The 25,647-nt window shown below is 38.1% G+C and overlaps 1 protein-coding gene across 1 annotated transcript in view; it reads right to left on the bottom strand.

Annotated features, from left to right (window-relative positions):
- LOC126272407 (HEAT repeat-containing protein 1) overlaps window positions 1–25,647 on the bottom strand; it is a 198,591-nt gene that overhangs the window by 33,420 nt on the left and 139,524 nt on the right. Inside the window, exon 20 of the mRNA XM_049975235.1 lies at window positions 12,295–12,606. Within this exon, the coding sequence (XP_049831192.1) occupies window positions 12,295–12,606 (312 nt within the window). The remainder of the gene's footprint in view (window positions 1–12,294; window positions 12,607–25,647) is intronic.

Genomic DNA, 25,647 nt, shown 5'->3' with positions numbered 1-25,647 from the left:
CTGCACAAAAATTAGAGTCATCGTAGATTTAAAAATCTAGTGAATTTCCGTGCTTCATTTCTGACTGTATCACTATTAGACATAAGAATAATACGAATATAAACATGACATGATATGTATATTCTTCCGCGTTTGCTGTTGTCTCACTCTAGTTTCGTAGTTTATTAGGCAGACAGGATTTAAATGAAATAGCAGCAAACACGAAAGAATACATGGCAAAATGTTTATATTCGTATTATTCTTATGGTGTGGAGAATACTGCATGTGATTCACAATTCATAAAATTCCTATTAGCAACGATCTCTTCTCACAGGTAGGAAAAAATTCAGAACTTAAGAGTTGGCCATATTGATAAACATCCCAAACAGTCTTTTCAATCGGATTTTCGTAGTACATTGAAATGCTGCTACATTCGAAGATGAACAATACGTGATTTGTATTTACTTCGTTGTATAATGTATGAAAAATGCAGTGGTCGAAACTCGGGGCAGAGAAAACGCTCGACTTCTACATTTTATTTATTTATTTATTTATTTATTTATTTACTGATGCAGAGGTTTTGGCACCAGTATTTATCTTTGTGCCTGCAAAGCATGCCTATATTCGACGGCAGAAGTTAGTTGTGGTGGCACCTACCAACATTTTTCAGAACTTCCGCTTATGTTGCACTCGATTCTAAGCCGCAGGCAGTTTTTTGGATTACAAAAACCGGAAAAAAAAGTGCAGCTTAGATTTGAGTAAATACAGTTATCAAATTGCATGCCTATGGAGTATTGTCTCATTTATGCGACCGGATTCATGATTTTCCATCAGGTAGGTCACAGTTCATAGTAACTGATGGAAAGTCATCGAGTAAAACTGAAGTAGTATCTGGCGTTCCCCATGGAAGTGTTATAGGGCCTCTGCTGTTCCTGATCAACATAAACAACACAGGAGACAATCTGAGCAACCCTCTTACATTGTTTTCAAATGATTTAGACAAGACATCTATACAGTGAGAAAACTGGCAACTGACTCTACATAATGAAAAGTGTAAAGTTATCCACAAGAGTCCTAAAAGAAATACTCTGAATTTCAGTTGCATGATAAATCACACAAATCTGAGGCCATAAATAGATAAGGCCTGAATACTTAGGAATTACAATTGCAAATAACTTAAACATAAATAATGTGTGAGTCAAGCAAACCAAAGACTGTGATTTATTGGCAGAACACTTAGAAACTGCACCAGATCGATTAAAGACACTGAGTACACCATACTTATCTGCCCTCTTCTGTTCTGGACTATTGCTGTGCAGTGTGGTGTGGAGGACATCAAAAAAGTTAAAGAAGGGCGGCTCATTTTTTATTATCGTGAAATAGGGGAGAGAGAGTGCTCAATAAAAATGGTGCATGAATTACGGTGGCAGTTATTAAAACAAAGATGTTTTTCATTGGGGCAGAATGTTCTCGTGAAATTTCAGTCACCAAATTTCTCCTTCAAGTGTAAAAATATTCTTTTGGTTACCACTTACGGAGTGAGAAACGATCATCATGATAAAATAAGAAAAATCAGAGCTCGCATATAAAGATCTAAGTGCTCATTTTCCTCATGCACTGTTTGAGAGTGGAACCATAGAGAAATAACTTGAAGAAGGTTCGATGAAACCTCTGCCACGCACTTGACTGTTAATTGCAGAGTAATCATGTAGACGTAGATGTGACTATAAATGGCTAACAGATGATGATGATGTCAGGATATGTCATGTGCTAATTGAATGGAGCATATCTTATCTATGCCGTCAGTTGCAGATAAGCTAATAGAGAGGATTCTACAAGAATCGTGTTGTCCTGCTGCATACATGAACGAGTGACTTCAATTAAGAGGATTAGCATGACAATGATAATTACTGGACTGCAAATTCCTGGATTATGGCTAAACAACATGGAGGACAATGACAGGCTGACAGCACCAGCTAAATGGAGAGCCACTTTGAAAATTTTAAAAAGCTCAACCCTTGCAAACTATTACTGGAAAGCATTTTGTAATAAAACTAACATTTCTGCTCAAACTGTATTAGTCTCTCATTGCCAGTACCTTTCTTGTAAATGAAGTCCCCATCAAGCTGAACAGCATTTTTTCCCTTACTAACTTCCAGTTTAAAAGTGAAATTAATTTCATTCATGCACCAAGTTACCATTACAAGTCATCCTACTCCCCCCCCCCCCCCTCCCCACACACACACACACACACACACACACACACACACACCATTTATCCTCCGATACCATCCTCAATACTGCAAAGGAGTATTTCTATTATTATTATTAATGATTTCTATTATTATTAATTATGCTAAAGCCATTTCTCTTTATTTCTCATTCACTTTTATTGCTTATCTTTATATGTGTATAGTGTTACCAAGTGTTATTACCTGCATTTGGACATTGTCTAGTTTATGTGCCAATTTTTGTGTAATTCAGTGCTGTATGTTGGAAAAATATGCATGTTGTGTAGTGCTCACAATTAGGATAGAAGGCAGTGTGTTCACATTTGTGAAGTGCTTTGGTAAAGGGAAGTCTTCATTTTGGTAGATGTGTGATAATTTGCATTTATTCGTACAAGCCGTGTTACGATTTTCAGAGTCTTGCTTGCAGATGTAGTAAAGATTATTAGTTACATCAATCTGTGTGGGTGTAATACTCAGTTAGTCCTGAGAAAAGTTAAATATTCTTGGTTTCAGTTACCTCCAAACTCACATACAGGACATATCAGGAGAGACATATCATAGTTCCTCCAATTTTGTTACTTGAACACACCATATCTAGTTTGATTAAGATTTGAGGGGAGTCCTGTTGTCGCCACCCACCAGCCTTGTATGAAAGTATCACTTGTGGGCACAGTCAGGACACTGATGATAGTGTGGTCGAAATCCGTTAATTTCCCTTTAAAGAAGAGAGGCATAAAGTCTCCTAGGATATTTACCAGACATAATGCTGGAAAAGAGAGGAGAAGTTAGTAGGAAGCGAGTAAAGAGTGTAAACACTTCCAATTACAAGTTAAAAACACTTTATTTTTCAGTAATTAAAAATTAGTCTGAAAAGTGTCTTACAGTGGCTTTTTATCCATCAATGATTACAGCATACCACTCTAGCAACCCCCAGTTAACGAGCACCGCATTTTACTATCAAAGAGAAGTGATTCGCTAGCAAATTGTTGTGATGGTACCATCAAAATTTTTGAATCAAGAGAAGATGCGTATGTGAGACACAACTCACTTCTTCCTATACACAGAAATAACCTCTTATTCCTAGCCGCAACTAGACACTACGAGACAAATGTAAGGCAGCAATTGTTCCTCTGTATATTCTGACACAAAGAAATACTATTACTCTTTACAATTTCTACAGAAAATTCAATGTAAGAACTATGGCTCAATACTCATCAGAACATCAGTTCTTTCCTCAAATGTGTGCAGTCTTCTTGTAGTCTACTGTAGCATCATAGAACTGTCGCTTTACAGTGATGCTTCCTGACAACTCAGTTGCTTCCTGGTGATGACTGTGGCTACAAATGAGTCAGTCACTCGCAAACTCTCTCGCTGCTTAACTCATCCACTGCTCCTGAGGCTGCCTCTGACTGCTGTTTTTATAGTTCTTTTTCAGAGACTTGGAGGAGTTTCCCCTGTCAGTGTTGCTCTCCCCTGCTTCCACTGAAAGTCTTTTTAATGACCAAAATCTTCCCAGAAGCTTCTTGAACCTCTCCAACAGTCAAGAAATGCCCCACCTGAGCCAGTGCTTCCTTGTTTTGGCCTTGGTCAGCTGGCCATAACTATTTCCATTGCTTACAGCACGTTGTCACCTCAGCAGTGACTGCAATTGCGGCAGTGTACCATTTTTGCCTGGGATAGCTAACCATTGTGCTCACTTGCTCTACTGCCTGTTGGCCATTTGCAGTATGTCTCTCCTGTGCCATGTGTGCCTTACTGCTTAAAACAGTTTCCATTCTTTGAAAGTGTTCACAACACTCCTTATTTTAACATTTGGCCTTTTGTATAAAATAAGCGTTGACAGGCACGACACAGTTTTGTTAAAGTATTCAAACTTTTATGGGCTATCAAAGTTACATTATGTAAATATGGAAACCATCAAATAAAGCACTTCACAAATATGTAAATGAGCACAGTCCCTGCTCAGTATGCTTCAATCAGGCCATCACAACACAGTACACATGACTTGCTGCAAACAGTTTGGGGAGGTACAACAGTGTTCTGGAATGTCTATTTCAATATTAAATCAATATTATTTTATTTTTTGAATGAAAGTTATGGTGACATTCTAATCTGTAGAATAACATAAGGTATAATAATTTGGCTCTTGAGTCAGTGAATCCAATAAATGTCATCCCTCTAGTGATTGCAGCACGATTTAAATTCTTTTCTCCATCACATCTGAGAATATTCATGTTTATCTCTGTGCTTTCACTGATGGAAAGGCGATTGTGTGCCATGTCAATTTACATGTTTGTAAACTGAATGGCATATCTGGTGGCTTTGATAATTATATTTGCTTACTACAAAAACATGCAGTTTAATTGATACACCACATTAAAGATTTCGCCACAATATGTCATACATGTTGAGACTTGTGCGAAAAGGTCAGGAAATGTGACATAGGCGAATAAAATTAGTACCAACACATAGTTCACTGGAAATAGAATAATTTCATCTGACGTCCTATCTAGGATACCAATTATTTACACAGGAAATGAACAGTCATTTTAAGGTTATATATGAACATCAGCCTTTAGAAAGAAGTCACATTTTTGAGTTTTACACAAAAACGAGGGTAATGACAAACTTTGCAGCAGTTTGTAAAAATTGCTGATTTTGATCATATTGCTAAAATCTGCCAACTTTACCTTATTTATCATTTTGTCCAAAATTCCTAGCAAATTAAAACTGTGTGCTGGACTGCGACGCAAACCCAGAAGCTTGACTTTTACGGGCAATGCTCTTACTGACGGAGCAATCCTGGAAAGATTCATGACCTGACCTCACATCTTTACTTCTCCTAACACATTTCTTTATCTTTTGCTTTACTCTTTATGAAAAATTTTCACATGTTTACTTATAATGAGTACTTCCTGCAGCTCTGAAATTTGCAAACACCAAACAAAGAAGAAGATTAAAGCATCTATGACACGCATTAGCTCATTTGTATATCTGATGTGAAATGTAACCATTATTGTGCTTCCAACAGGATGATTAAGAGATCAAACTTGTTACACTGACAACACAGAGGATAGTATGATGAAAGTAATGGTAGTGGGCTGTACTCTGTGATGTGAAATGCGAAGCTTCTGTTTAAATAAAGATTGACAAAATTTTAATATAGCCATATCAGTGTCATAATTTACAGTAGGTAAGAGCTGTTGTACATCTGAGACGTGTCTTTCCTACATTAAAACACAAAACAGGAGTGACATTCCTGGCTGACACCAATACAGTAGTATACTGAATGTTCTACATGAAAACAGCTTTAATCTACAATTGTAGGTGAACACACCAAATTATTGAATTAAAATCTTCCAGGAGAAAGAACAGCCATAAATATTTAAATAGCTCTGGGAGCCTCAACAATCCAGTGATTGTTTTCATCAGCAATTGAGGATACCATTATGATATTGTATGGTACTACGATGTGCAGTGTAGCATAATTACATACACAAGACTGATAATATAATGTTAATGATAAATATTTCTATTATTTACCACATTCCCTTAAATGGCACAACATGCATATACTACACTCCTGGAAATGGAAAAAAGAACACATTGACACCGGTGTGTCAGACCCATCATACTTGCTCCGGACACTGCGAGAGGGCTGTACAAGCAATGATCACATGCACGGCACAGCGGACACACCAGGAACCGCGGTGTTGGCCGTCGAATGGCGCTAGCTGCCCTGCATTTGTGCACCGTCGCCGTCAGTGTCAGCCAGTTTGCCGTGGCATACGGAGCTCCATCGCAGTCTTTAACACTGGTAGCATGCCGCGACAGCGTGGACGTGAACCGTATGTGCAGTTGACGGACTTTGAGCGAGGGCGTATAGTGGGCATGCGGGAGGCCGGGTGGACGTACCGCCGAATTGCTCAACACGTGGGACGTGAGGTCTCCACAGTACATCGATGTTGTCGCCAGTGGTCGGCGGAAGGTGCACATGCCCGTCGACCTGGGACCGGACCACAGCGACGCACGGATGCACGCCAAGACCGTAGGATCCTACGCTGTGCCGTAGGGGACCGCACCGCCACTTCCCAGCAAATTAGGGACACTGTTGCTCCTGGGGTATCGGCGAGGACCATTCGCAACAGTCTCCATGAAGCTGGGCTACGGTCCCGCACACCGTTAGGCCGTCTTCCGCTCACGCCCCAACATCGTGCAGCCCGCCTCCAGTGGTGTCGCGACAGGCGTGAATGGAGGGACGAGTGGAGACGTGTCGTCTTCAGCGATGAGAGTCGCTTCTGCCTTGGTGCCAATGATGGTCGTATGCGTGTTTGGCGCCGTGCAGGTGAGCGCCACAATCAGGACTGCATACGACCGAGGCACACAGGGCCAACACTCGGCATCATGGTGTGGGGAGCGACCTCCTACACTGGCCGTACACCTCTGGTGATCGTCGAGGGGACACTGAATAGTGCACGGTACATCCAAACCGTCATCGAACCCATCGTTCTACCATTCCTAGACCGGCAAGGGAACTTGCTGTTCCAACAGGACAATGCACGTCCGCATGTATCCCGTGCCACCCAACGTGCTCTAGAAGGTGTAAGTCAACTACCCTGGCCAGCAAGATCTCCGGATCTGTCCCCCATTGAGCATGTTTGTGACTGGATGAAGCGCCGTCTCACGCGGTCTGCACGTCCAGCACGAACGCTGGTCCAACTGAGGCGCCAGGTGGAAATGGCATGGCAAGCCGTTCCACAGGACTACATCCAGCATCTCTACGATCGTCTCCATGGGAGAATAGCAGCCTGCATTGCTGCGAAAGGTGGATATACACTGTACTAGTGCCGACATTGTGCATGCTCTGTTGCCTGTGTCTATGTGCCTGTGGTTCTGTCAGTGTGATCATGTGATGTATCTGACCCCAGGAATGTGTCAATAAAGTTTCCCCTTCCTGGGACAATGAATTCACGGTGTTCTTATTTCAATTTCCAGGAGTGTATATTTATAGATTTATTTATTCCTATTCAAGAATTCATCTATGGTATAGAAGGAGTTGTCAAGGAGATATGATTTCAATTTATTTTTGAAGCTGTTACTGCTGTCTGTCAGACATTTTATTTCATCTGGTAATTTGTCAAAAATTTTTATAGCAGCATAGCAAGATACGTTGAGTAAAAGATAGTGTAAGTCTTTCTTTTTTTCTGGTATTATAATCATGAATGTCACTGTTGTTTTTAAACTGGTCCATGTTGTTGAGAACAAATTTCATTAGTGAGTAAATGTACTGTGCGTGTTGTAAGAATTCCCAATCTCTTAAAAAGATGCCTACAAGATGTGCGACCACGAATCCCACACATTATTCTAACCACACTCTTTTGAGCAGTGAATACTTTTTGTCTAAGTGTTGACTTACCCCAAAATATTATTCCGTATGACATCAGAGAGTGAAAGCATGCAAAGTATGTTAGCTTACTAATTTCTATATCCTCGAAATTGGCAATTATTCTGATTACAAAAGTTGCTGAACCTAGTCACTTTAGAAGATCTAAAATATGAATTTTCCAATTAAGATTCTCATCTATGTGTAGACCCAGAAACTTAGTTGCTCTGCCCCATCTACTGACTTCTGTTTATGTGTTATATTTATTGAAGGAACTGTACTTTTTGCAGCAGAAAAGTGGATGAATTGTGTTTTTTCAAAGTTTAGAGCAAGCCCATTTGCAGAAAACCAATTAATGACTTTTCCAAAGACCTTATTTCTATCATTTTCATTTGGAGTTTCTTTTACTGAAATAATAATGATGCTTGTATCATCAACAAACAGCGTCAGTTCAGCTTCTTGTTTCAGATAAGAAGGGAGATCATTCCCATACATAAAGAATAGAAGGGGACCCATGATTGAACCCTGTGGATCACCTAACGTAATTTCACCCCAGTTAGATAAGTTGACAAACTTATTTAAATCACTGGACCCATATAAAGAAATTTTTTGTTTCCTGTTCTGTAGGTATGACTTAAACCACTCATATGCTATTCCATTTATGTCACAGAATTGTAATTTCTGTAACATAATGTCATGGTTCACACAATCAAATGCTTTGGACAAGTAACAGAAAATTCCTTTGGTGACATTTTACAATTTAAAGACTATTATCTGGACAGTGAAACTGCATCATGCTGTCTCAGTGGAACAGCATTTTTGAAATCCAAATTGTGATTTACTAGTAGAAGCCGACCTCGGGGAAGATCAGTTTGGATTCCGTACAAATGTTGGAACACGTGAGGCAATACTGACCCTACGACTTATCTTAGAAGCTAGATTAAGGAAGGGCAAACCTATGTTTCTAGCATTTGTACACTTAGAGAAAGCTTTTAACAATGTTGACTGGAATACGCTCTTTCAAATTCTTAAGGCGGCAGGTGTAAAATACAGGGAGTGAAAGGCTATTTACAAATTGTACAGAAACCATATGGCAATTATAAAGGTCAAGTGGCATGAAAGAGAAGCAGTGGTTGGGAAGGGAGTGAGACAGGGTTGTAGTCTCTCCCCGATGTTATTCAATCTGTATATTGAGCAAGCAGTGAAGGAAACAAAAGAAAAATTCGGAGTAGGTATTAAAATCCATGGAGAAGAAATAAAAACTTTGAGGTTCGCCGATGACATCGTAATACTGTCAGAGACAGCAAAGGACTTGGAAGAGCAATTGAACGGAATGGATAGTGTCTTGAAAGGAGGATATATGATGAACATCAACAAAAGCAAAACAAGGATAATGGAATGTAGTCGAATTAAGTTGGGTGATGCTGAGGGAATTAGATTGGGAAATGAGACACTTAAAGTAGTAAAGGAGTTATGCTATTTGGGGAGCAAAATAACTGATGAAGGTCGAAGTAGAGAGGATACAAAATGTAGACTGGCAACGGCAAGGAAAGCGTTTCTGAAGAAGAGCAATTTGTTAACATCGAGTATAGATTTAAGTGTCAGGAAGTCATTTCTGAAAGTATTTGTATGGAGTGTAGCCATGTATGGAAGCGAAACATGGACGATAAATAGTTTGGACAAGAAGAGAATAGAAGCTTTCGAAATGTGGTGCTACAGAAGAATGCTGAAGATTAGATGGGTAGATCACATAACTAATGAGGAAGTATTGAATCGGATTGGGGAGAAGAGAAGGTTGTGGCAAAACTTGACCAGGAGAAGGGATCGGTTGGTAGGACATGTTCTGAGGCATCAAGGGATCACCAATTTAGTATTGGAGGGCAGCGTGGACGGTAAAAATCGTAGAGGGATACCAAGAGATGACTACACTAAGCAGATTCAGAAGGATGTAGGCTGCAGTAGGTACTGGGAGATGATGAAGCTTGCACAGGATAGAGTAGCATGGAGAGCCGCATCAAACCAGTCTCAGGACTGAAGACCACAACAACAACAACAAGTATCCCATTACTGTTGAGATGGCTAACCACTCGAGCACTTTATTTTCTCTTAAGATTTTTGAAAATGCTGTAAACAAGGATACTGGCTGATAATTATTGACATCTGTGGTGCCCTCCTTTTTGTAGACAGGCCTGACAGTGGCTTATTTTAACCTGTCTGAGAAAATATAAATTTATCAAGAATATCATTAGCATTTGGCTCATTATACACATCTCCCCAATCAACATTTCTTAAACTTTCTCTGAAATGCTCTATAGATACTGGATTGAGCAACCTCACACTTTTACTTAATGGTTTCTGAGCAGTACACCCCGTTAGGTTTTTTAAGTTAATCAGTTGTGCATCATGGTCTAACAATCCATTTACCAGAGGAAAAGCTTGTGTTTGTTTTACATCCTCTTTCTGTACAAATACATTATCTATTAGAGTGCTACTGTCTTGAGCTCTACGTGTAGGGAAATTGACCACTGATTCTAAGTTATATGTTGTTAATAACACTTCTAGTTAACTTTTTCTATCAGAATTACTTAGAAAGTTTACACTGAAGTCACCACAGATTAATAACTTCTTCTTTCTGTCTGACACACAGCCTAATAGTGTGTCAAACTCTTTTATGAATAGCTCCCTGTCTCCTAATGGGGACCTGTACACTGTTGCTAATATCAATACTACATTATCTAGCTGAAGTTCACATGCACAAACCTCAAAGTGCTGATCAACACAAAATTTGCTTACTTCTACAGTTTTGAATTTATACCCTAATTTTATGAAAATGGCAACTCCTCCTTTATCCATCCTAGATCTACAAGTGTAAGATATTAAATTATACCCATTTATACTGACCCTATCCATCCCCACAGTTATATGTTGTTCAAACAGACAGAGTATATCCATCTCATTCTTATTGTTGAGATCATCTAAAGACACTAATAGCTCATCTACTTTCTTTTTTATTCCCCTGACATTCTGATGAAATAAGTTGATACTGCCCTTAGCTTTGCCCCTATTTACTGTACATGAAGTAACCCACTTCCAAACCATGACCAAAATTTTTTTTTCCGCTTTCAATAGTACCGCTGCTATAAAATCCACCTATTAAACAACCATTTCGCCTAGTTCTAATAACAATCTCCATTTCTGTTTTTCCCACATCACTGATCATTTTTAGCCGCTTCCCACAGGTTTTAACGTCATTATTTCTTCGTCAGACAATTGTTAGCCTCATTTTCATAATCTGCCACCACAAAACCACTCCTTTTAATGCAGTTACACGCCGTTTTTCGAAATTTTCCCGAATATCTCCACCCTTTAACGCGTTTTGGTGGCAACACAACCACCTAACCTTTGTGCACATCATTGTCTCCCAACCTAAGTTCACCACAGGATCAACGTAGCCCAGCTTTAAGCAACACGTTTTCACCTTTTTTCACACCAGATCTGCAGTTGCTTTCTAGTTCACCTTTATCTCTCCCCATATATTTTTATTTTCATTTTAGCCTCATGTTACACTTTCCACCTTCTAATACCATGTCACCCTCACAACACCCCCACAATGACCCCATTATGTTTGTGTTTGTTTGTATATACAATGGTCTGCCATATAATAGTTTGGCTCTTGCACTACAGCTTGAACCAACTGAGTTCCAATTCAATGTGACAGACCTGTTTCGATAACGGTATAACCCCCCTCCCCCCCCCCCCCCCTCCACCTAAAGCCCTTTCGCCTTCTCATTCATATATGGCTACTGCTCTTACTGAGTAATACACCCACTGTACAGGCTATCTGGGTTTATAGCAAGTATTACAAGCGTCCTGTCTTACAGTGGAGCATTATCTGTAGCTGTTTCCTGTTGTCATACTATGATAGTCACATGCACATATACAATTTAAAATGGTTCAGTGTAATTCAGTTGACAAGTAGTACAATAATGATGTGTGTGGTGTATTTATCTAGGAGTCTGAAGATAGTGGAATGTAAACCATAATAATTTACAATTAAATAAAACTAACACACACTGGTTGTGATGGTGGTGTTGCTACACAACCTAAGTTGTTTACGTGTCCGTAACTGTTAGATAAAGGAAGATAGAGAGAATTATTCCTATTATACTCAGGTTGCCGCTGTAAACATTACTGGTGAATTAATAGTACTTTTATTTGATGCCTCTTAAGATTCCTCTACAGTGTGTCCACAGAAGCAATGTGAAGAGAAGAAAGTAATTTTTAATCAGGATTCCAACTCAAAAACTTTTTTATTTCTTTATGACTGCTTATAAAGCCTACCTGTTTCTTCGTGGCAGTATGTGGCACTTTCTCAGCAGCTTACCCTATTCTCCTCAGTTTTGACAATACTCTGACATAGCTATACGCTGTTGTTACAGTTACTTCAGATTTTAATTACTGTTTGAGAATATTTGCCTGTATTTTCACAGCATTAATTACTTTCTACAATTTACCTTCATCACTTTTAAACTGAAATTCTGTAGTGTGCCTCATACTTTGATGAAACAAGGTGTTCTACATCCCTCTTAATCCCAAAGCAATACATGCACAAACTTTCCATCTGGGGAGCATCACTACCCAACAAGTGTAATACTAATTAAAAATTTAAAATCAGAGTAAAACATAGTTATAAATTATTACCTTCTTAAATTCATCTGGATGCTCTGCAGCCAATGCCCTTGCAAATAATTTCACAGAAAACAATGCTGTTTGCTGAATCATTTCCTCTTCCTGCGTAGATTCTTCACCAGACGAAATGCATTTTATTATATTTGTAACTGGTAATAATAATGACAGCAATTCTTCTGGCTTGCAAGTTGAAACAAATTCCACACGATATTGCAACTTTGCATTTAACAGCTCCAGAGCTTTGCGGCGTACTGTCAATAATTCATTCTGTAGGAGCCCCTGGATTACCAACAGGAACATGCCTCGTGGCAGTAATGCATTTACCTAGAATGTGAGTTATTGTAGTAAATACAATTAATAAATCACTGCTAGACACTGAAACAAATATTCATTTATATTAATACTAAACACTTAAAAGTAACTAATAATACCACAGGTGTTCTTATAAGGTTAGTTTTAATAAATTAGTAGGAGCATGGCACTGAAAAAGATGCACTATGTTTCTCAAATTTGTAATTATGCAGTTATTAGTGTTTCTAACAAATGCAAATTTTAGTTTATTTGTGACTAAAGTTTGCTTCCTCCCTAAGGTAGCCGTTTAAGTTCCTGAACATCCGTTTTAAACTTTCACATGGATGAAGTCAATTGGTTGCAACCGTACCAACATGCTGCACAATTACTTTGATTTCTTCTTCAGCTAAACCACATCTTAAGTCTCAGGACACAATTAAGAATACGTCTACATACTCTTGACTAAGTGACATAAGTTTCTGGTAGGCAATCTCTTCCTACTAGCACAAAACTTCTTAAACTTTCTCATAATAAATGGAAGTGTTTAATTTATGCTTTCTGCAGCCAAACTTCATAATGTCATCTGAAGGCCTACAAACTGCAGTGTCGAAGATTTTCATGACTTTAATTAAAAAGTTACCTGACTAAACCAGCGTGGTGACTCTTTCTTCACAAGATTTCATTAAAATTTACAGATTTCTCCTGGTTTATATTCCATATTTCCCTGAATCATTCGTTGTTGTATGTGATTGCAAGTTTCAAGTAACTAGTTTCTATGGCCATGAATGAAATTTTTTACATTGTCACATCACTTATTAATGATTATTCCAAGTTCAGCTAGAATTTACTTTTATCTACAATTTTCATGTTTTAAGCATTTGCAGCCTTTGCAAATTCATTCTTTACCATCAGCTGTCACCAACCCATCCTACGTCACACCATCAAGCCATAACCCTAAGTACATGAGAAATCGTCACAGAAACAAGCTTTAAACCATTTCACTGGAACATAATATCAACAGATTTTCGAAGTATAGTACATCACGTTTCAAGCCAGATGTTCTTCAGAATCATTGTTAACACATTGCATTTGGCTCATGTAGATTTATGTGGTTTCACATCCAACTTTTCTCGAAAGATCACGTAAACTTACGTTTTTTGTTCTGCGTGCGGTTTCTGAGACCTATTACTCATGTCAGTAACTACTTCAATTTAACAAAAGGTTATATATGAACTGGGTGATTCAGTGCAGTGAACACCACCATGAACTTATTTTTATCTTTTGTTTTATCACCAACAATAAGTACTGCAAAATAGTCATTAATATAGCTGCTGCCTTGTGCAGTAATCGCCAAAATAGTTGATGGAGAGCGAGATCCTTTCTGAACTGTTTGAGGACGATTGTTCAGACGTTCCAAGTGACTCAGCTGATGTTGCTGATAGTGGTAGCACAAATGAAGAAGAAAACAACACGTCTATAATCAACCAAAGTGACATAATTGTCAATGAGTTACATGGTGAAGCTTCCGCCAGTGAAATTTGGCTGTAGGAGGAGGACAACATCTTTATTTTAGAAACATTTAGAGAAATTCCAGGTGTAAAAACCCTTCCCAGAGAGACCAATAGTGTTATAAGCACCGTGGAATTATTTCTAGGGGAGAGTGTTGAATCAGATGTCGACACAGTCATACTTGTTATTATGAACAAAACAAAATCCACTTCAAAAAGTTTCACAAGTCTCCCAAATTTATGAATATCACTGCTTTAGAACTGAAAAATTTTTGCATGATTACCTCGATGGCATGATTATCTCGATGGATGCTGCAGGTACAGAAAGATAAAATGGAGGAGAGAATGACAACAACAGTTCAAGATGTGTCTGTGGTTGCAACAGGAAAACAACAACAACAACAACAACAACAACAACAACAATGTACTGTGATGCACAATACATTTATGGAAGGTGTGGACAGAGCTGATCAATATCTTTCATATTTTGGGATAATGCGAAAAACCAATAAATGAACAAAGAAAGTAGTTTTGTTTCTAATAAATTGTTCTTTGTTTAACGCATACAAGTCTACAGAAATCTAAATCCAGATATACCAAAAAAACATAAAATGCTTCTACAAGAAGTTGCAATGGCCTGGACAAGAGATCAACAAGTTGGTGCCGCAACTATGGAGGAAATTGAAGATATCCAACCTACAAAATTAGCACCTGCTAAGGCTCCACTGGTCGATTGTAAAGGAGCATGAAAGAACATACTATTCAGACAATAGTGGGAATGGGAAAAAAGAAATATCCATCTCGATCTCAAAGAGTTTGCACATCACATCGTAAAAGAAATGAAACAAGATACTACTGCTAGTTTTGTGAAGTACTGTTACATAAAGGTATGTGTTTCCAGAAATATCACACCCTTCAAGATTATTAGAACATCATACAAACATATCTGCCAAGTTTCATCAGCATCAGACACCAGTAAGTGCAGCTATATTCAAATAAGGAAGGCGCATGTCTTTCAAAAATCCCCATCAACTGCAACAATAACTGTGGTGCAGTAGCCGATGTGAAGTGTGTTAACTTGAAGCATGAAATCAAAAGAACATCAGCAAAGTCCTATTTTCACTGCACTTAGTAAAAAAGAACCAAAACCTGAATACTCATTGCTGATCTTCAAAGAATTGCATTTACATTTTTTTAGAAAAATTTTTTCTAGAAAACTGAAAACCCCAACTTTGCACTTGTGAAAATTTACGCCAATTTCTTGTAATATGGATCCACAGTTTTTTTTTAACGACATCATATTTGCTTTTATATGTTATTGTTTTTGTTTCACTATTGCAATTTTAGCATTTTCAAGCATGAGATTTGAATGGTGCTTCGTGTTGTCATTTTGTTATAGGAGTGCATTACTTTTCATTGTAATATAGTCATTGGCTGTTACTAATCATGTTCAAAGGTTTGTTATTGACAATCAGCAACAAATTTGTTAATGTTAACAACAAATTTGTTATTGACATGTCAATACCATTCTGACATGTCAACAAGAAATAAGTCAATAACAAATCTACTAATATCGTTAATAACAACCAATGATTATATTACAATCAAAAGTAATACAGTCCTGAAACTACACATTTTTAACCTATTTAGATGACAAACTACAGCATCAAATCTTGTGCTTCAAAATGGCATAAATGTAGAAATTACAAAAGTGAAATAAAAACAGTAATAGCTAAAAACAAATGTGATGTCATTTAACAAATTTACAGATACATGATAAATTATTATGCACAAATTATACTCCATCACACCCACAATTGTGCAATGGGAAGCGAACCTGGAGCCCAAGAACCCAGAGTCTTTCAGACTCCCCTCAGATTTCCTGGACTTTTTCAATAAATTCAATGTCCACCAGAATTCTACATTTTCCATATCTTGCAGACAATTTACTACCCTGCAAATACTATTGGATTCTCTCTACTGTTTGTTAACATTATTTGGCATTTTTCCTCATTTAAGGAAAGCTGCCATTTAGTACAAGGGGAACTTCAATCAGTGTCTCTTTTAACTTTTGTATGCGCTTTCAACAATCATATTTCATGATATAAAATAATTTCAGTGACATCTCTCTGTATAACTGAGGATATGAGTGGTCTTATGAAGATTTCATGAGGTATACAAAACGCTATCTTTGTTTATTCCATCATTTTTTTGGTGTGTATCCTGGTCATAATGTGTCAGAAGTTAGTTAATAACCTCTCTTGACCCCGAATGGAAGGCTCAAAGCCAAAATATCAAAGAGGAGAGTAATAATGCCTTGGATGCACGTCCAAAACATGATTTAATGTTATATCCTCAGGGAAAATTTGAAGAATAACCACATTTGTTTTTACTGAACACTTACTGTGTAGAAGCTCTTGCATGACAATAAATCTCACTGTTAAGTCAAATAGATTGGCTGATCCTCATGCACTCATATTTTTTATTCAGTCGACATAGTGGTATCCTGGCAAATGCCTTCCAAGGATCTGCATAGCTCTTATCACGAGAATAAATTGTTTTTCACATGATCAATGCTTGTTCTTGGAGTGTATCAACTCTTTTCGAAGATTTTTCAAAGAATGTCAGTTGATGTAAACACAGAGTATGTTCCAGGAAGCTAAGGTGCACATGTAATATTGTGCCTTTCATTTTCTTCCTTTTGTTAAGGGACAGGGCCCATACCTTCCAGTGACTGTAAAGAATCATGATTTTTTTAAAGGAGATGAGAAGAACTTTGTGGTAGTACTTGTAAAGGAAACGTCTTGCCTTCGAGCTTAGGGAAAGCTTGTGAACTCACATTTTGCAAGGTAATGTCCAAGAGTTTTACTATCACTACTTGTATAGAAGTCTAGAGTATTTCTTTGTACTACAGTTCCATTCATTCATTTACCGTGTTCCACCAAAAAGGAGAACCATCACAGCTAGAATGTCCAACAAGTCCAATCATGCATTCACATAAGCCAAGGATATCATAGTAATCTGTGTATTGTGTTACTTCTACATCTACATAGATACTCTGCAAGCCACAGTACAGTGCATGGTGGAGGGCACCCTGTACCACTACTTGTCATTTCCTTTCCTGATCCACTCACAAACAGAGCGAAGGAAAAACGACTATCTGTACACCTGTGTATGAGCCCTAAATTCTCATATATTACCTTCGTGATCCTTGGCACAATGTATGTTGGCAGCAGTAGTTAAAAATAAACTAATCACTATATTGCTTAATGTTAATCACACATTTGTCATCACAATTTAATCAAGTGAGTTAGTAAGAAAGCTTCTACTTTGAAATAAACTGCTGTCTCCTCTGTTTTACTGTGTAGCTAATTGCTATTAGCAGATTAATATTTACTTGACTGTAGTGGCATTTTCTAATAGAAATATTTTCTTGCTTTAAATATTTAGTCCTATTGGCAGTACGTTACTATTTGTCAACAGCTTTATAACAAACATTAGTACTTGTCATGTAGCGAACAGAACTTTCCAATCCTGAATATAGATATTTAGGTAATATGTACAAAGAGAGGCTAATGAGATTGGTATTTAATTTTCTTTTGAAATAGTAGGGATTACAAATTTCTTTCTCTATGTTAGATGGGAGATTGTTGAATATCTTACCACCAAGAGTACATAACTTCACTCTGAATCCAAGACATGGAGGCAGAATCTACACGAAAACTGCTTTCGTGTCTTGCATTGTGAATGTGTACATCACAGTTCAGGTGAAACTAATTTTTAATACCAGAAACAACAACCATTGAGGAGTTAATGTATTTGGAAGTGTGTGTAAGAATTTCAAGATCATTAAAAAGGCTTCGTCAATGTGTAAGGTCATCTACTTTACACAATATACCTATACTTCTTCTGCTTAATAAACACTTTTGGTGGACATCCCCACAATATAATTCCATAAAAATATATGGAATGAAAATGTATCAAATAAGCCAACACTCTAATGTTTGGGTCAACATAACGACAGATGCTTCAAAGGAATTATACAATATGTTTCATTCAGTGTTCGACTATTAATATCTGTTCCTAGTGGTAACTGGTTATTACGATTTGTTTGAAAACACACAATGTGACTCTTTGTCAGATTAAGACTTAAACTGTTGGCTGTGAACTGCTTGTGTCGTCAGCTATTCCCTGCACTGTCTCTACTCAGGCTGAGTTTGGATCCTGGAAACACTTGCTCGTGTCATTATCAGAAAACATTACAATTTTGGAAATGCCCTTCAAAGTCAGTGGAGGATCATTTATGTAGGCCAGGAACAAGAATGGACCCAGACTTCATTACATTCTACATGGTAAGTCCCCCCATCCAGCACTTAATTTCATGCCTGAGATATCCCTTTGCTTTATGTTATAGAGGTAAGACTGTATCCATGCAACAGGGATGGCATTAATGACACAACACTTTAGGTTTATAAGTAAAATTTTGTGATGCACACAATCAAATGCTTTGACAAGGTCACAGAAATTACCAACAGGATATCTTTCCTTTTTTTCTCTCTGCTAGTACTTCATTTGTGACATCTTGTATTGCTTTCTCTGTGCAGAATCATATACAAATTTCACTCTTTCCAAGTTCCATTTTTTCCAGTTATAAATGTATTTGTATTTAATTAAGTGTCAAGTACGGTTGGTAGCACTTACTACTAAGATAAATATCTCCAAGTGCTAATAAATATCTTCATGTATTATGCCCAACTGCTTTTGGAACAATGAATAACTGACAATAGAAGTTCAGTGTAAAACAGTTAATCTGCAAGCTACAAATTAATCTGTAAAATATTACATTTAACAATATTCAGTTGAATGAGTTGGTATTCTACCTTACCCACTTTCTCAAACATTTTTGGAAAATCTAGGAGTAATACAGGTCTGTCAAACACACACACACACACACACACACACACACACACACACACAGTGCAGTAAAGATCTCCAGTAATTAATGTTTTATATGTAAATGACATACTTAACTATATTAAATTTCACTTTTGCACAAAAAACTATACTTCACTGATAAATTAGAGTCAAATTTAAGACCAACTTTGGCAGTATGAGCCCACTTATCAGTATGATATTGTGCCCCTCTGGCCTGGAGGCATGCCCTAATTCCGCTGGGAAGGGTGTCATTAAGCCATTGTATCCTTTTCTGAGGCAAGCTTTCCCACAACTGGATTCTTATATCCCATACACAGTTAATGGGACAGAGTTGATATCTGAGTTGGTATCAAATGTTCCATCAGGAACAGAATTAAGATCTTGCTGGCAAAGTGATTACTTCAAATCCACAAAGACAGTTCACAGACGTGTGTCATGTGAGGATGAGCATTGTCCTGTTGATAAATGGCATCACAGTATCATTGCATGAGAAGTAACACACAATGGTGCACGATATCGGTGACATACCATGGTGCCATCAAAGTTCCCTCAGTAGCTACTAGTTCTGACCCAAAATCATATGCAAAGTTTCCCCACACCATGACACCAAGAGTAACACAGCAGTGCCTCTCAAAAATGTTGGAAGAATGGGGACCTCTTACTGGGTCACTGTCATACTTGTCACCAATGGTCATACAGGGTAGTGGAACAATAGTTCATCCTAAACACAATGAGACGTCATTTATCAGCAGTCCACAATTCCTGGCCACGGCACCACTCCAAAAGCAACTGCTGATGTCATAATGTTAATGTCAGCCAATCCATGGGACAGTTATCACATAGCCTAGCAGCTGCAAGTCTTAAAAAATGGAGACCCACAAAGAGGGCCTTTTCAAACTGTGTTATATGCTGATAACACTGTCTCACACAAGTATGGGAAATCTCTGTGCCCTTCATGGTGATGACTCCACATATGGTGCCGTTCACATTCCACATGTATCAAACCAGGCCTGCTAACAACACTAAACATTGAGGTGTAATATAAAAATCACTTTAGAAAAAGGAAAAAGTGATACATTAGAACCCCCCCTCTAACCAATGACGCATAGCCGTGCCTTTGGTCAAGCATCTTATTCTCTTATTAAGTAAGTGTCTGGCTATGGGACACACATCGTGCAAGGAATTTTTCGTTTCTTTTGTGCATGTCATGAAAGTGAGAGTGGACATAGCATATTAGCAAGGCTGCATGAGAGACCTCTGTATCCCTGCACTTGGAGACACCTGCTGCCTGTAGCGGTTATTCCATGATAATGCTCCCAACTACGAAATTTGCTGCAGACCACAGAACCATGCTAGAAGAAAATGATGGTTGATGAAGAGACCTGTTCTCAAGTTACACAGTTAATATAAATAAAGAACGGTAACCACAAAACTTTTACGTAGTTCTCCTCCTTACCACACCTGAACAACTGTAGGTACATTAAATCCCATTCTAGCACCCTTTGAAGCACAGGTCTGTGCCAGATAATGAGAAGATTAAATTGAGACAAGGAAATAAGTTTGTTTTAAAACAAAAATAAAGTATCAAAGAAGAAAAGTTTCGAAGTAACACAATGTCATCATTTCTAGCAATGCAGGCAACAACTTGGATTTGTGACAGTGTATAAACAGTTATTTGTGCTGAAACTAAACAAATTCTACAAAAAGTACATTTGTTGGAGAAATTGCTGAATCCCTCCACAGTGACTCCATTAAAGGAGCAAATAATAACACCACTAGTGGGAAGAACACCACCCACAACAGGTATGAGTAATTGAAGTTCTCTCTCTCTCTCTCTCTCTCTCTCTCTCTCTCTCTCTCCCTCTGTTGTTGTTTCCCAAAAGTAGTACCTTGTGATCATGCACTGATTTTGTAAGCGCATGCCAGTAATAAAAAGAGGCATTGAGGTAAATGCCCTGGTATGGTTGAAGAACTTGAGTAAGAGTATAGATGATGTAAAGCTCAAATATCAATTATCAAAACTTGAACTTCCTGCATTACCAACTTAAAAACCAAATTTTCTACTAGCATGAGCACTACTGTCGAGACAAATGCGAGTTTAGAAAGCATGTATTAAGGAATCTTGTAGTGCCTCAAGAATTTCTGAGAAAATTCTAGAAACACTCGTATTTTCACCATCTCGAACTATGTCTACTGCCCCACAATTGAACATTTGAAGGTTGTTAGAAGAAGAGACTTTTATTCATTCTCTCGCTAACTGCCGTAAAGTCGGGACTGTTGTCTTGTTAAGCTTGGAGAGATTTATAAATTGTATGTATTGAAAGACGATTGTAATAAGAATCTGTCGGTCTGGAAGGTGGCTATCTTACAAGAAATGTTTAGTGTATGAAAACTGCTGCGTATTAAGAAAATACAGTGTTCACAGCAATCTCGAGTGTATTGAGTTATTTTGAAGTATAGAAAATTCCTCCAGAGTAGCATCTATTCTTCAGAGAAGAAGTTGAGCAGAATATCACCACCTGTTATCCTGAGACAAGATCGGCGAAGGGAATTGCCGAAAGTCAATTTAAACCGGAATGGGAACTCTCCTACTTTTTTGTGCATTGTGACAATAAAGCCAAATGTCTAATCTGCGGTACACTAATTACGTGTGTCAGAAAATCGTCTATTGAAAGGCACTACAGCAAATTGCATTCAGAAAAGTATAGTGATATAACAGGGGATGCCAGAGACGAAGAATTACGGAAGTTGCAAACTCTTGCAGAAGATAATTCTGTATCTACAAATGAGGTTTGTTGCAAGTACTTTAGCATGTATATTTTGGTTAAAGGTCATGCAAAATGAAATAACATTTGTTTAGATTCCTTAGTTTTCGTTTTCGCATAAATTATTTCTAACGTATCTTTTTTTCTCTGTTTTAGGGTGAAGAAGATGAGAGGTGTGGCGAAAGGACTCTCAGAGCTAGTTACAAAGTTGCTCTAAGTTTAGCAAGAGCTGGGAGGCCATTTATGGACGGGCCATTAATAAAAAACATTATGTTGGACGTAGTAGAGACAATGAATCCCACATTAGCTCCCGTGTACAGCAGAATAACTCTTTCCAGAATGACAATACATCGGAGAATCAACAACATTGCTGAGAATTTGCATGAACAACTGGCAGCCAAAATTGACAACTTCCTAGCGTACTCCATCGCACTTAACGAGTCCACATATATTAACGACACGGCTCAGTTAGCAATATTTTTGTGTGGTGTAGACGACGACCTACATGTAACGGAAGAGCTCCTGGATATGATTTTGTTGAAGGACATTGTTACAGGGGCAGATATTTTAGCAGCTGTTGAAATGGCAGCAGAAGGAATAGGACTCCCTTGGGAAAAGCTGTTTTGTGTAACCACACACGGGGCACCAGCAATGTGCGGTAAAGCAAAAGGGTTTATTGGCCTACTGCGGAAAAAACTTAACATGCCGAATTTGCCTTCCGTTCATAGTTTTGCACACCAAGAGGTCCTTTGTGCAAAAGTTATCGGTCTTCAAGAGGTGATGAAGGTAGTGGTGCGTATCGTGAACTACATTCGTTTTCATGGACTTACTCATCGTCAATTCAAAGAATTTTTGATTTCCTTTGAAGAGGAGTATCCAGATATTCCCTACCACACTGAGGTACACTGGCTGAGCAAAGGGAAAGCGATTTCCCGAATTTTTCGACTACGCCACACTGTGGCTCAGTTTTTGGAGAGCAAAGGACGTCCAGAGCCACTTCTTTTATGACCCTGAATGGGTAGCTGATTTAGGATTTTTAGCAGACTTTGTGACTCTCCTAAAAGATTTAAGTCTGAAACTCCAAAAAGAAAACAATCTCATCAATAATATGATCAGCAAAATAAACGCTTTCCAGTATAAACTGAAGCTCCTCAAAAGCAACCTTTCAGAGAAAAATATGCAGCACTTTCCTGAACTAGGTAAGCGAGATATAAATTGTACCTTTATTAAAACAGCCTGATTTTTATAACTGCTCTAATCAAAACGCTACTATGTTTTTGTCTGTGAAGGAAGGAGCGCACTTTGGAAAATACATTGAGGTGCTACAATCCCTTGAAAATGCGTTTAACGACTGATTCCAGGTAATGTGCCGGTATATGACATACAGCTAAATAAAGGAGATTGTGTTACACATGCAAGTGTAACGTTACATTAAAACCAATAGTACACATTACATGTTTATTAAAATATATCGCATTTTAGTACTTCGAAACAACGGCTTACATTACTTTCATTTATTAACATTGGCTTTGTTATTGTTTCAGGAAATTACCTACCTGCATCCAATTCTCAATGTTTTTGTGAAATCTTTTTCGATGGATACTGAAAGTGCGCCTTCAGATTTACAATTCGAAGTTCACCGAAAGGATCTGTTTCACAATACAAAAGGTTTGCTTCAATTCTACCAGAATTTGCTGAAGGAAGATTTTCCCGGAAGATTTTCCCAAGTTACACAGAGAAGCAGTGAAGATTATTTCTATATTTGGTTTCACTTGTGTATGTGAAAGGTTTTTTTTCTGTTTTGTCTTGTACAAAAACTAGATTGCGTGCGAGTAATTAAAAAAATTCTCTCAGAATTGCTGTCAGCCAATCTCTTGTTCCAGATCTTAGTAGCATAATTGCAAATAAAATAAAGAACACATAGGAAGATACATTTGTGTTGAAACCAAATTTAAAATTGTTACCATTACAGTTATTATATAAATCTCTTTTGTACCGGCACACCAAACTAAGCTCTCCACCTAGTGTACATTAGTATTTGGCAAAGACGAAGACAACAGGGTAAAAGCTTTGAAACAGGTCGAGACAGGCGGCGCAAGCGACACAAGCTAAGGAAGTGAGAGGCGGCGCAGTTGCGCAAAGCCGAGGAGTGGGGGGGGGGGGGGGGGGGGGGGTCTGCACCGTCATCAACATAGCTCAGCCGTCTTCTGCACTCTGCACTGTGCAATGCACCGGTGCATGCACCTTGTGCGGCCCTGATGTAGAAGCTCCTTAAAAGAAAATCATTTAAAGCTTTAGTGCAGAGACTGTCTTACCATATGAGAAGGGAAATTTAGTATCAGCAATGTATGAATGATCTTTTGGAGTTTCTTGAAAGTTTAGCTACACTAAATAAATAATGCACTGACTACACACAAAACAAAAATCAACAGGGGAATAACAATGAGGAAAACTGTTATCCATCCAAATTCCATAGGATAAAAGAAATATAAGTTCTGTAAAATTAACAGGCCAAACAACGGTCTGGGAGACGCCTAGGAATTTATCAAGTGAATAATCACACTATGATGTTAATCACTTGTAGTAAGGTAAATAACATGGATAACCAAGTCTCATGAGACAGATTCTTTTCAAGTTCTTTACTGCGAAATATCAAATATGCTGGAGCAGGAGCCAGGCCCCATGCTGAAATAATACAACATAGGCCCACAGGGTTGGATTTGCATGTGAAGTACCTACACAAGAACAGTGATTATAAGAAGAGAAGAATAACAATGAAGAACACATCGGACTGATTGTCATAGGTGAAATATTTGAGACACAGGTAGACAGTCACCTATATACATGCACTGCCATCTCAATGATATCCCAGGAATTAGTATCCAAGTTTTGACATAAATTTAGTTGCTTTATAATAGCAATGAGCATTGGACAAAATTAGCATGTTTTATGTCTAAAGCATTAAATGTGTTGTTGTTGTTGTGGTCTTCAGTCCTGAGACTGGTTTGATGCAGCTCTCCATGCTACTCTATCCTGTGCAAGCTTCTTCATCTCCCAGTACTTGCTGCAACCTACATCCTTCTGAATCTGCTTAGTGTATTCATCTCTTGGTCTCCCTCTACGATTTTTACCCTCCACGCTGCCCTCCAATGCTAAATTTGTGATCCCTTGATGCCTCAAAACATGTCCTACCAACCGGTCCCTTCTTTTTGTCAAGTTGTGCCACAAACTCCTCTTCTCCCCAATTCTATTCAATACCTCCTCATTAGTTATGTGATCTACCATTCTAATCTTCAGCATTCTTCTGTAGCACCACATTTCGAAAGGTTCTATTCTCTTCTTGTCCAAACTATTTATTGTCCATGTTTCACTTTCATACATGGCTACACTCCATACAAATACTTTCAGAAACAACTTCCTGACACTCAGATCTATACTCGATGTTCACAAATTTCTCTTCCTCAGAAACGCTTTCCTTGCCATTGCCAGTCTACATTTTATATCCTCTCTACTTCGACCTTCATCAGTTATTTTAGTCCCTAAATAGCAAAACTCCTTTACTACTTTAAGTGTCTAATTTCCCAATCTAATTCCCTCAGCATCACCCGATTTAATTTGACTACATTCCATTATCCTCGTTTTGATTTTGTTGATGTTCATCTTATATCCTCCTTTTAAGACACTGTCCATTCCGTTCAACTGCTCTTCCAAGTCCTTTGCTGTCTCTGACAGAATTACAATGTCATCGGCGAACCTCAAAGTTTTTATTTCTTCTCTGTGAATTTTAATACCTACTCCAAATTTTTCTTTTGTTTCCTTTACTGCTTGCTCAATATACAGATTGAATAACATCGGGGAGAGGCTAC

This window comes from Schistocerca gregaria, chromosome 5, assembly GCF_023897955.1.
Source record: "Schistocerca gregaria isolate iqSchGreg1 chromosome 5, iqSchGreg1.2, whole genome shotgun sequence".
Taxonomy (NCBI): Eukaryota; Metazoa; Arthropoda; class Insecta; order Orthoptera; family Acrididae; genus Schistocerca; species Schistocerca gregaria.
The sequence above is the reverse complement of the archived record's forward strand: the minus strand, read 5'-3'. Positions and strand labels throughout refer to the sequence as shown.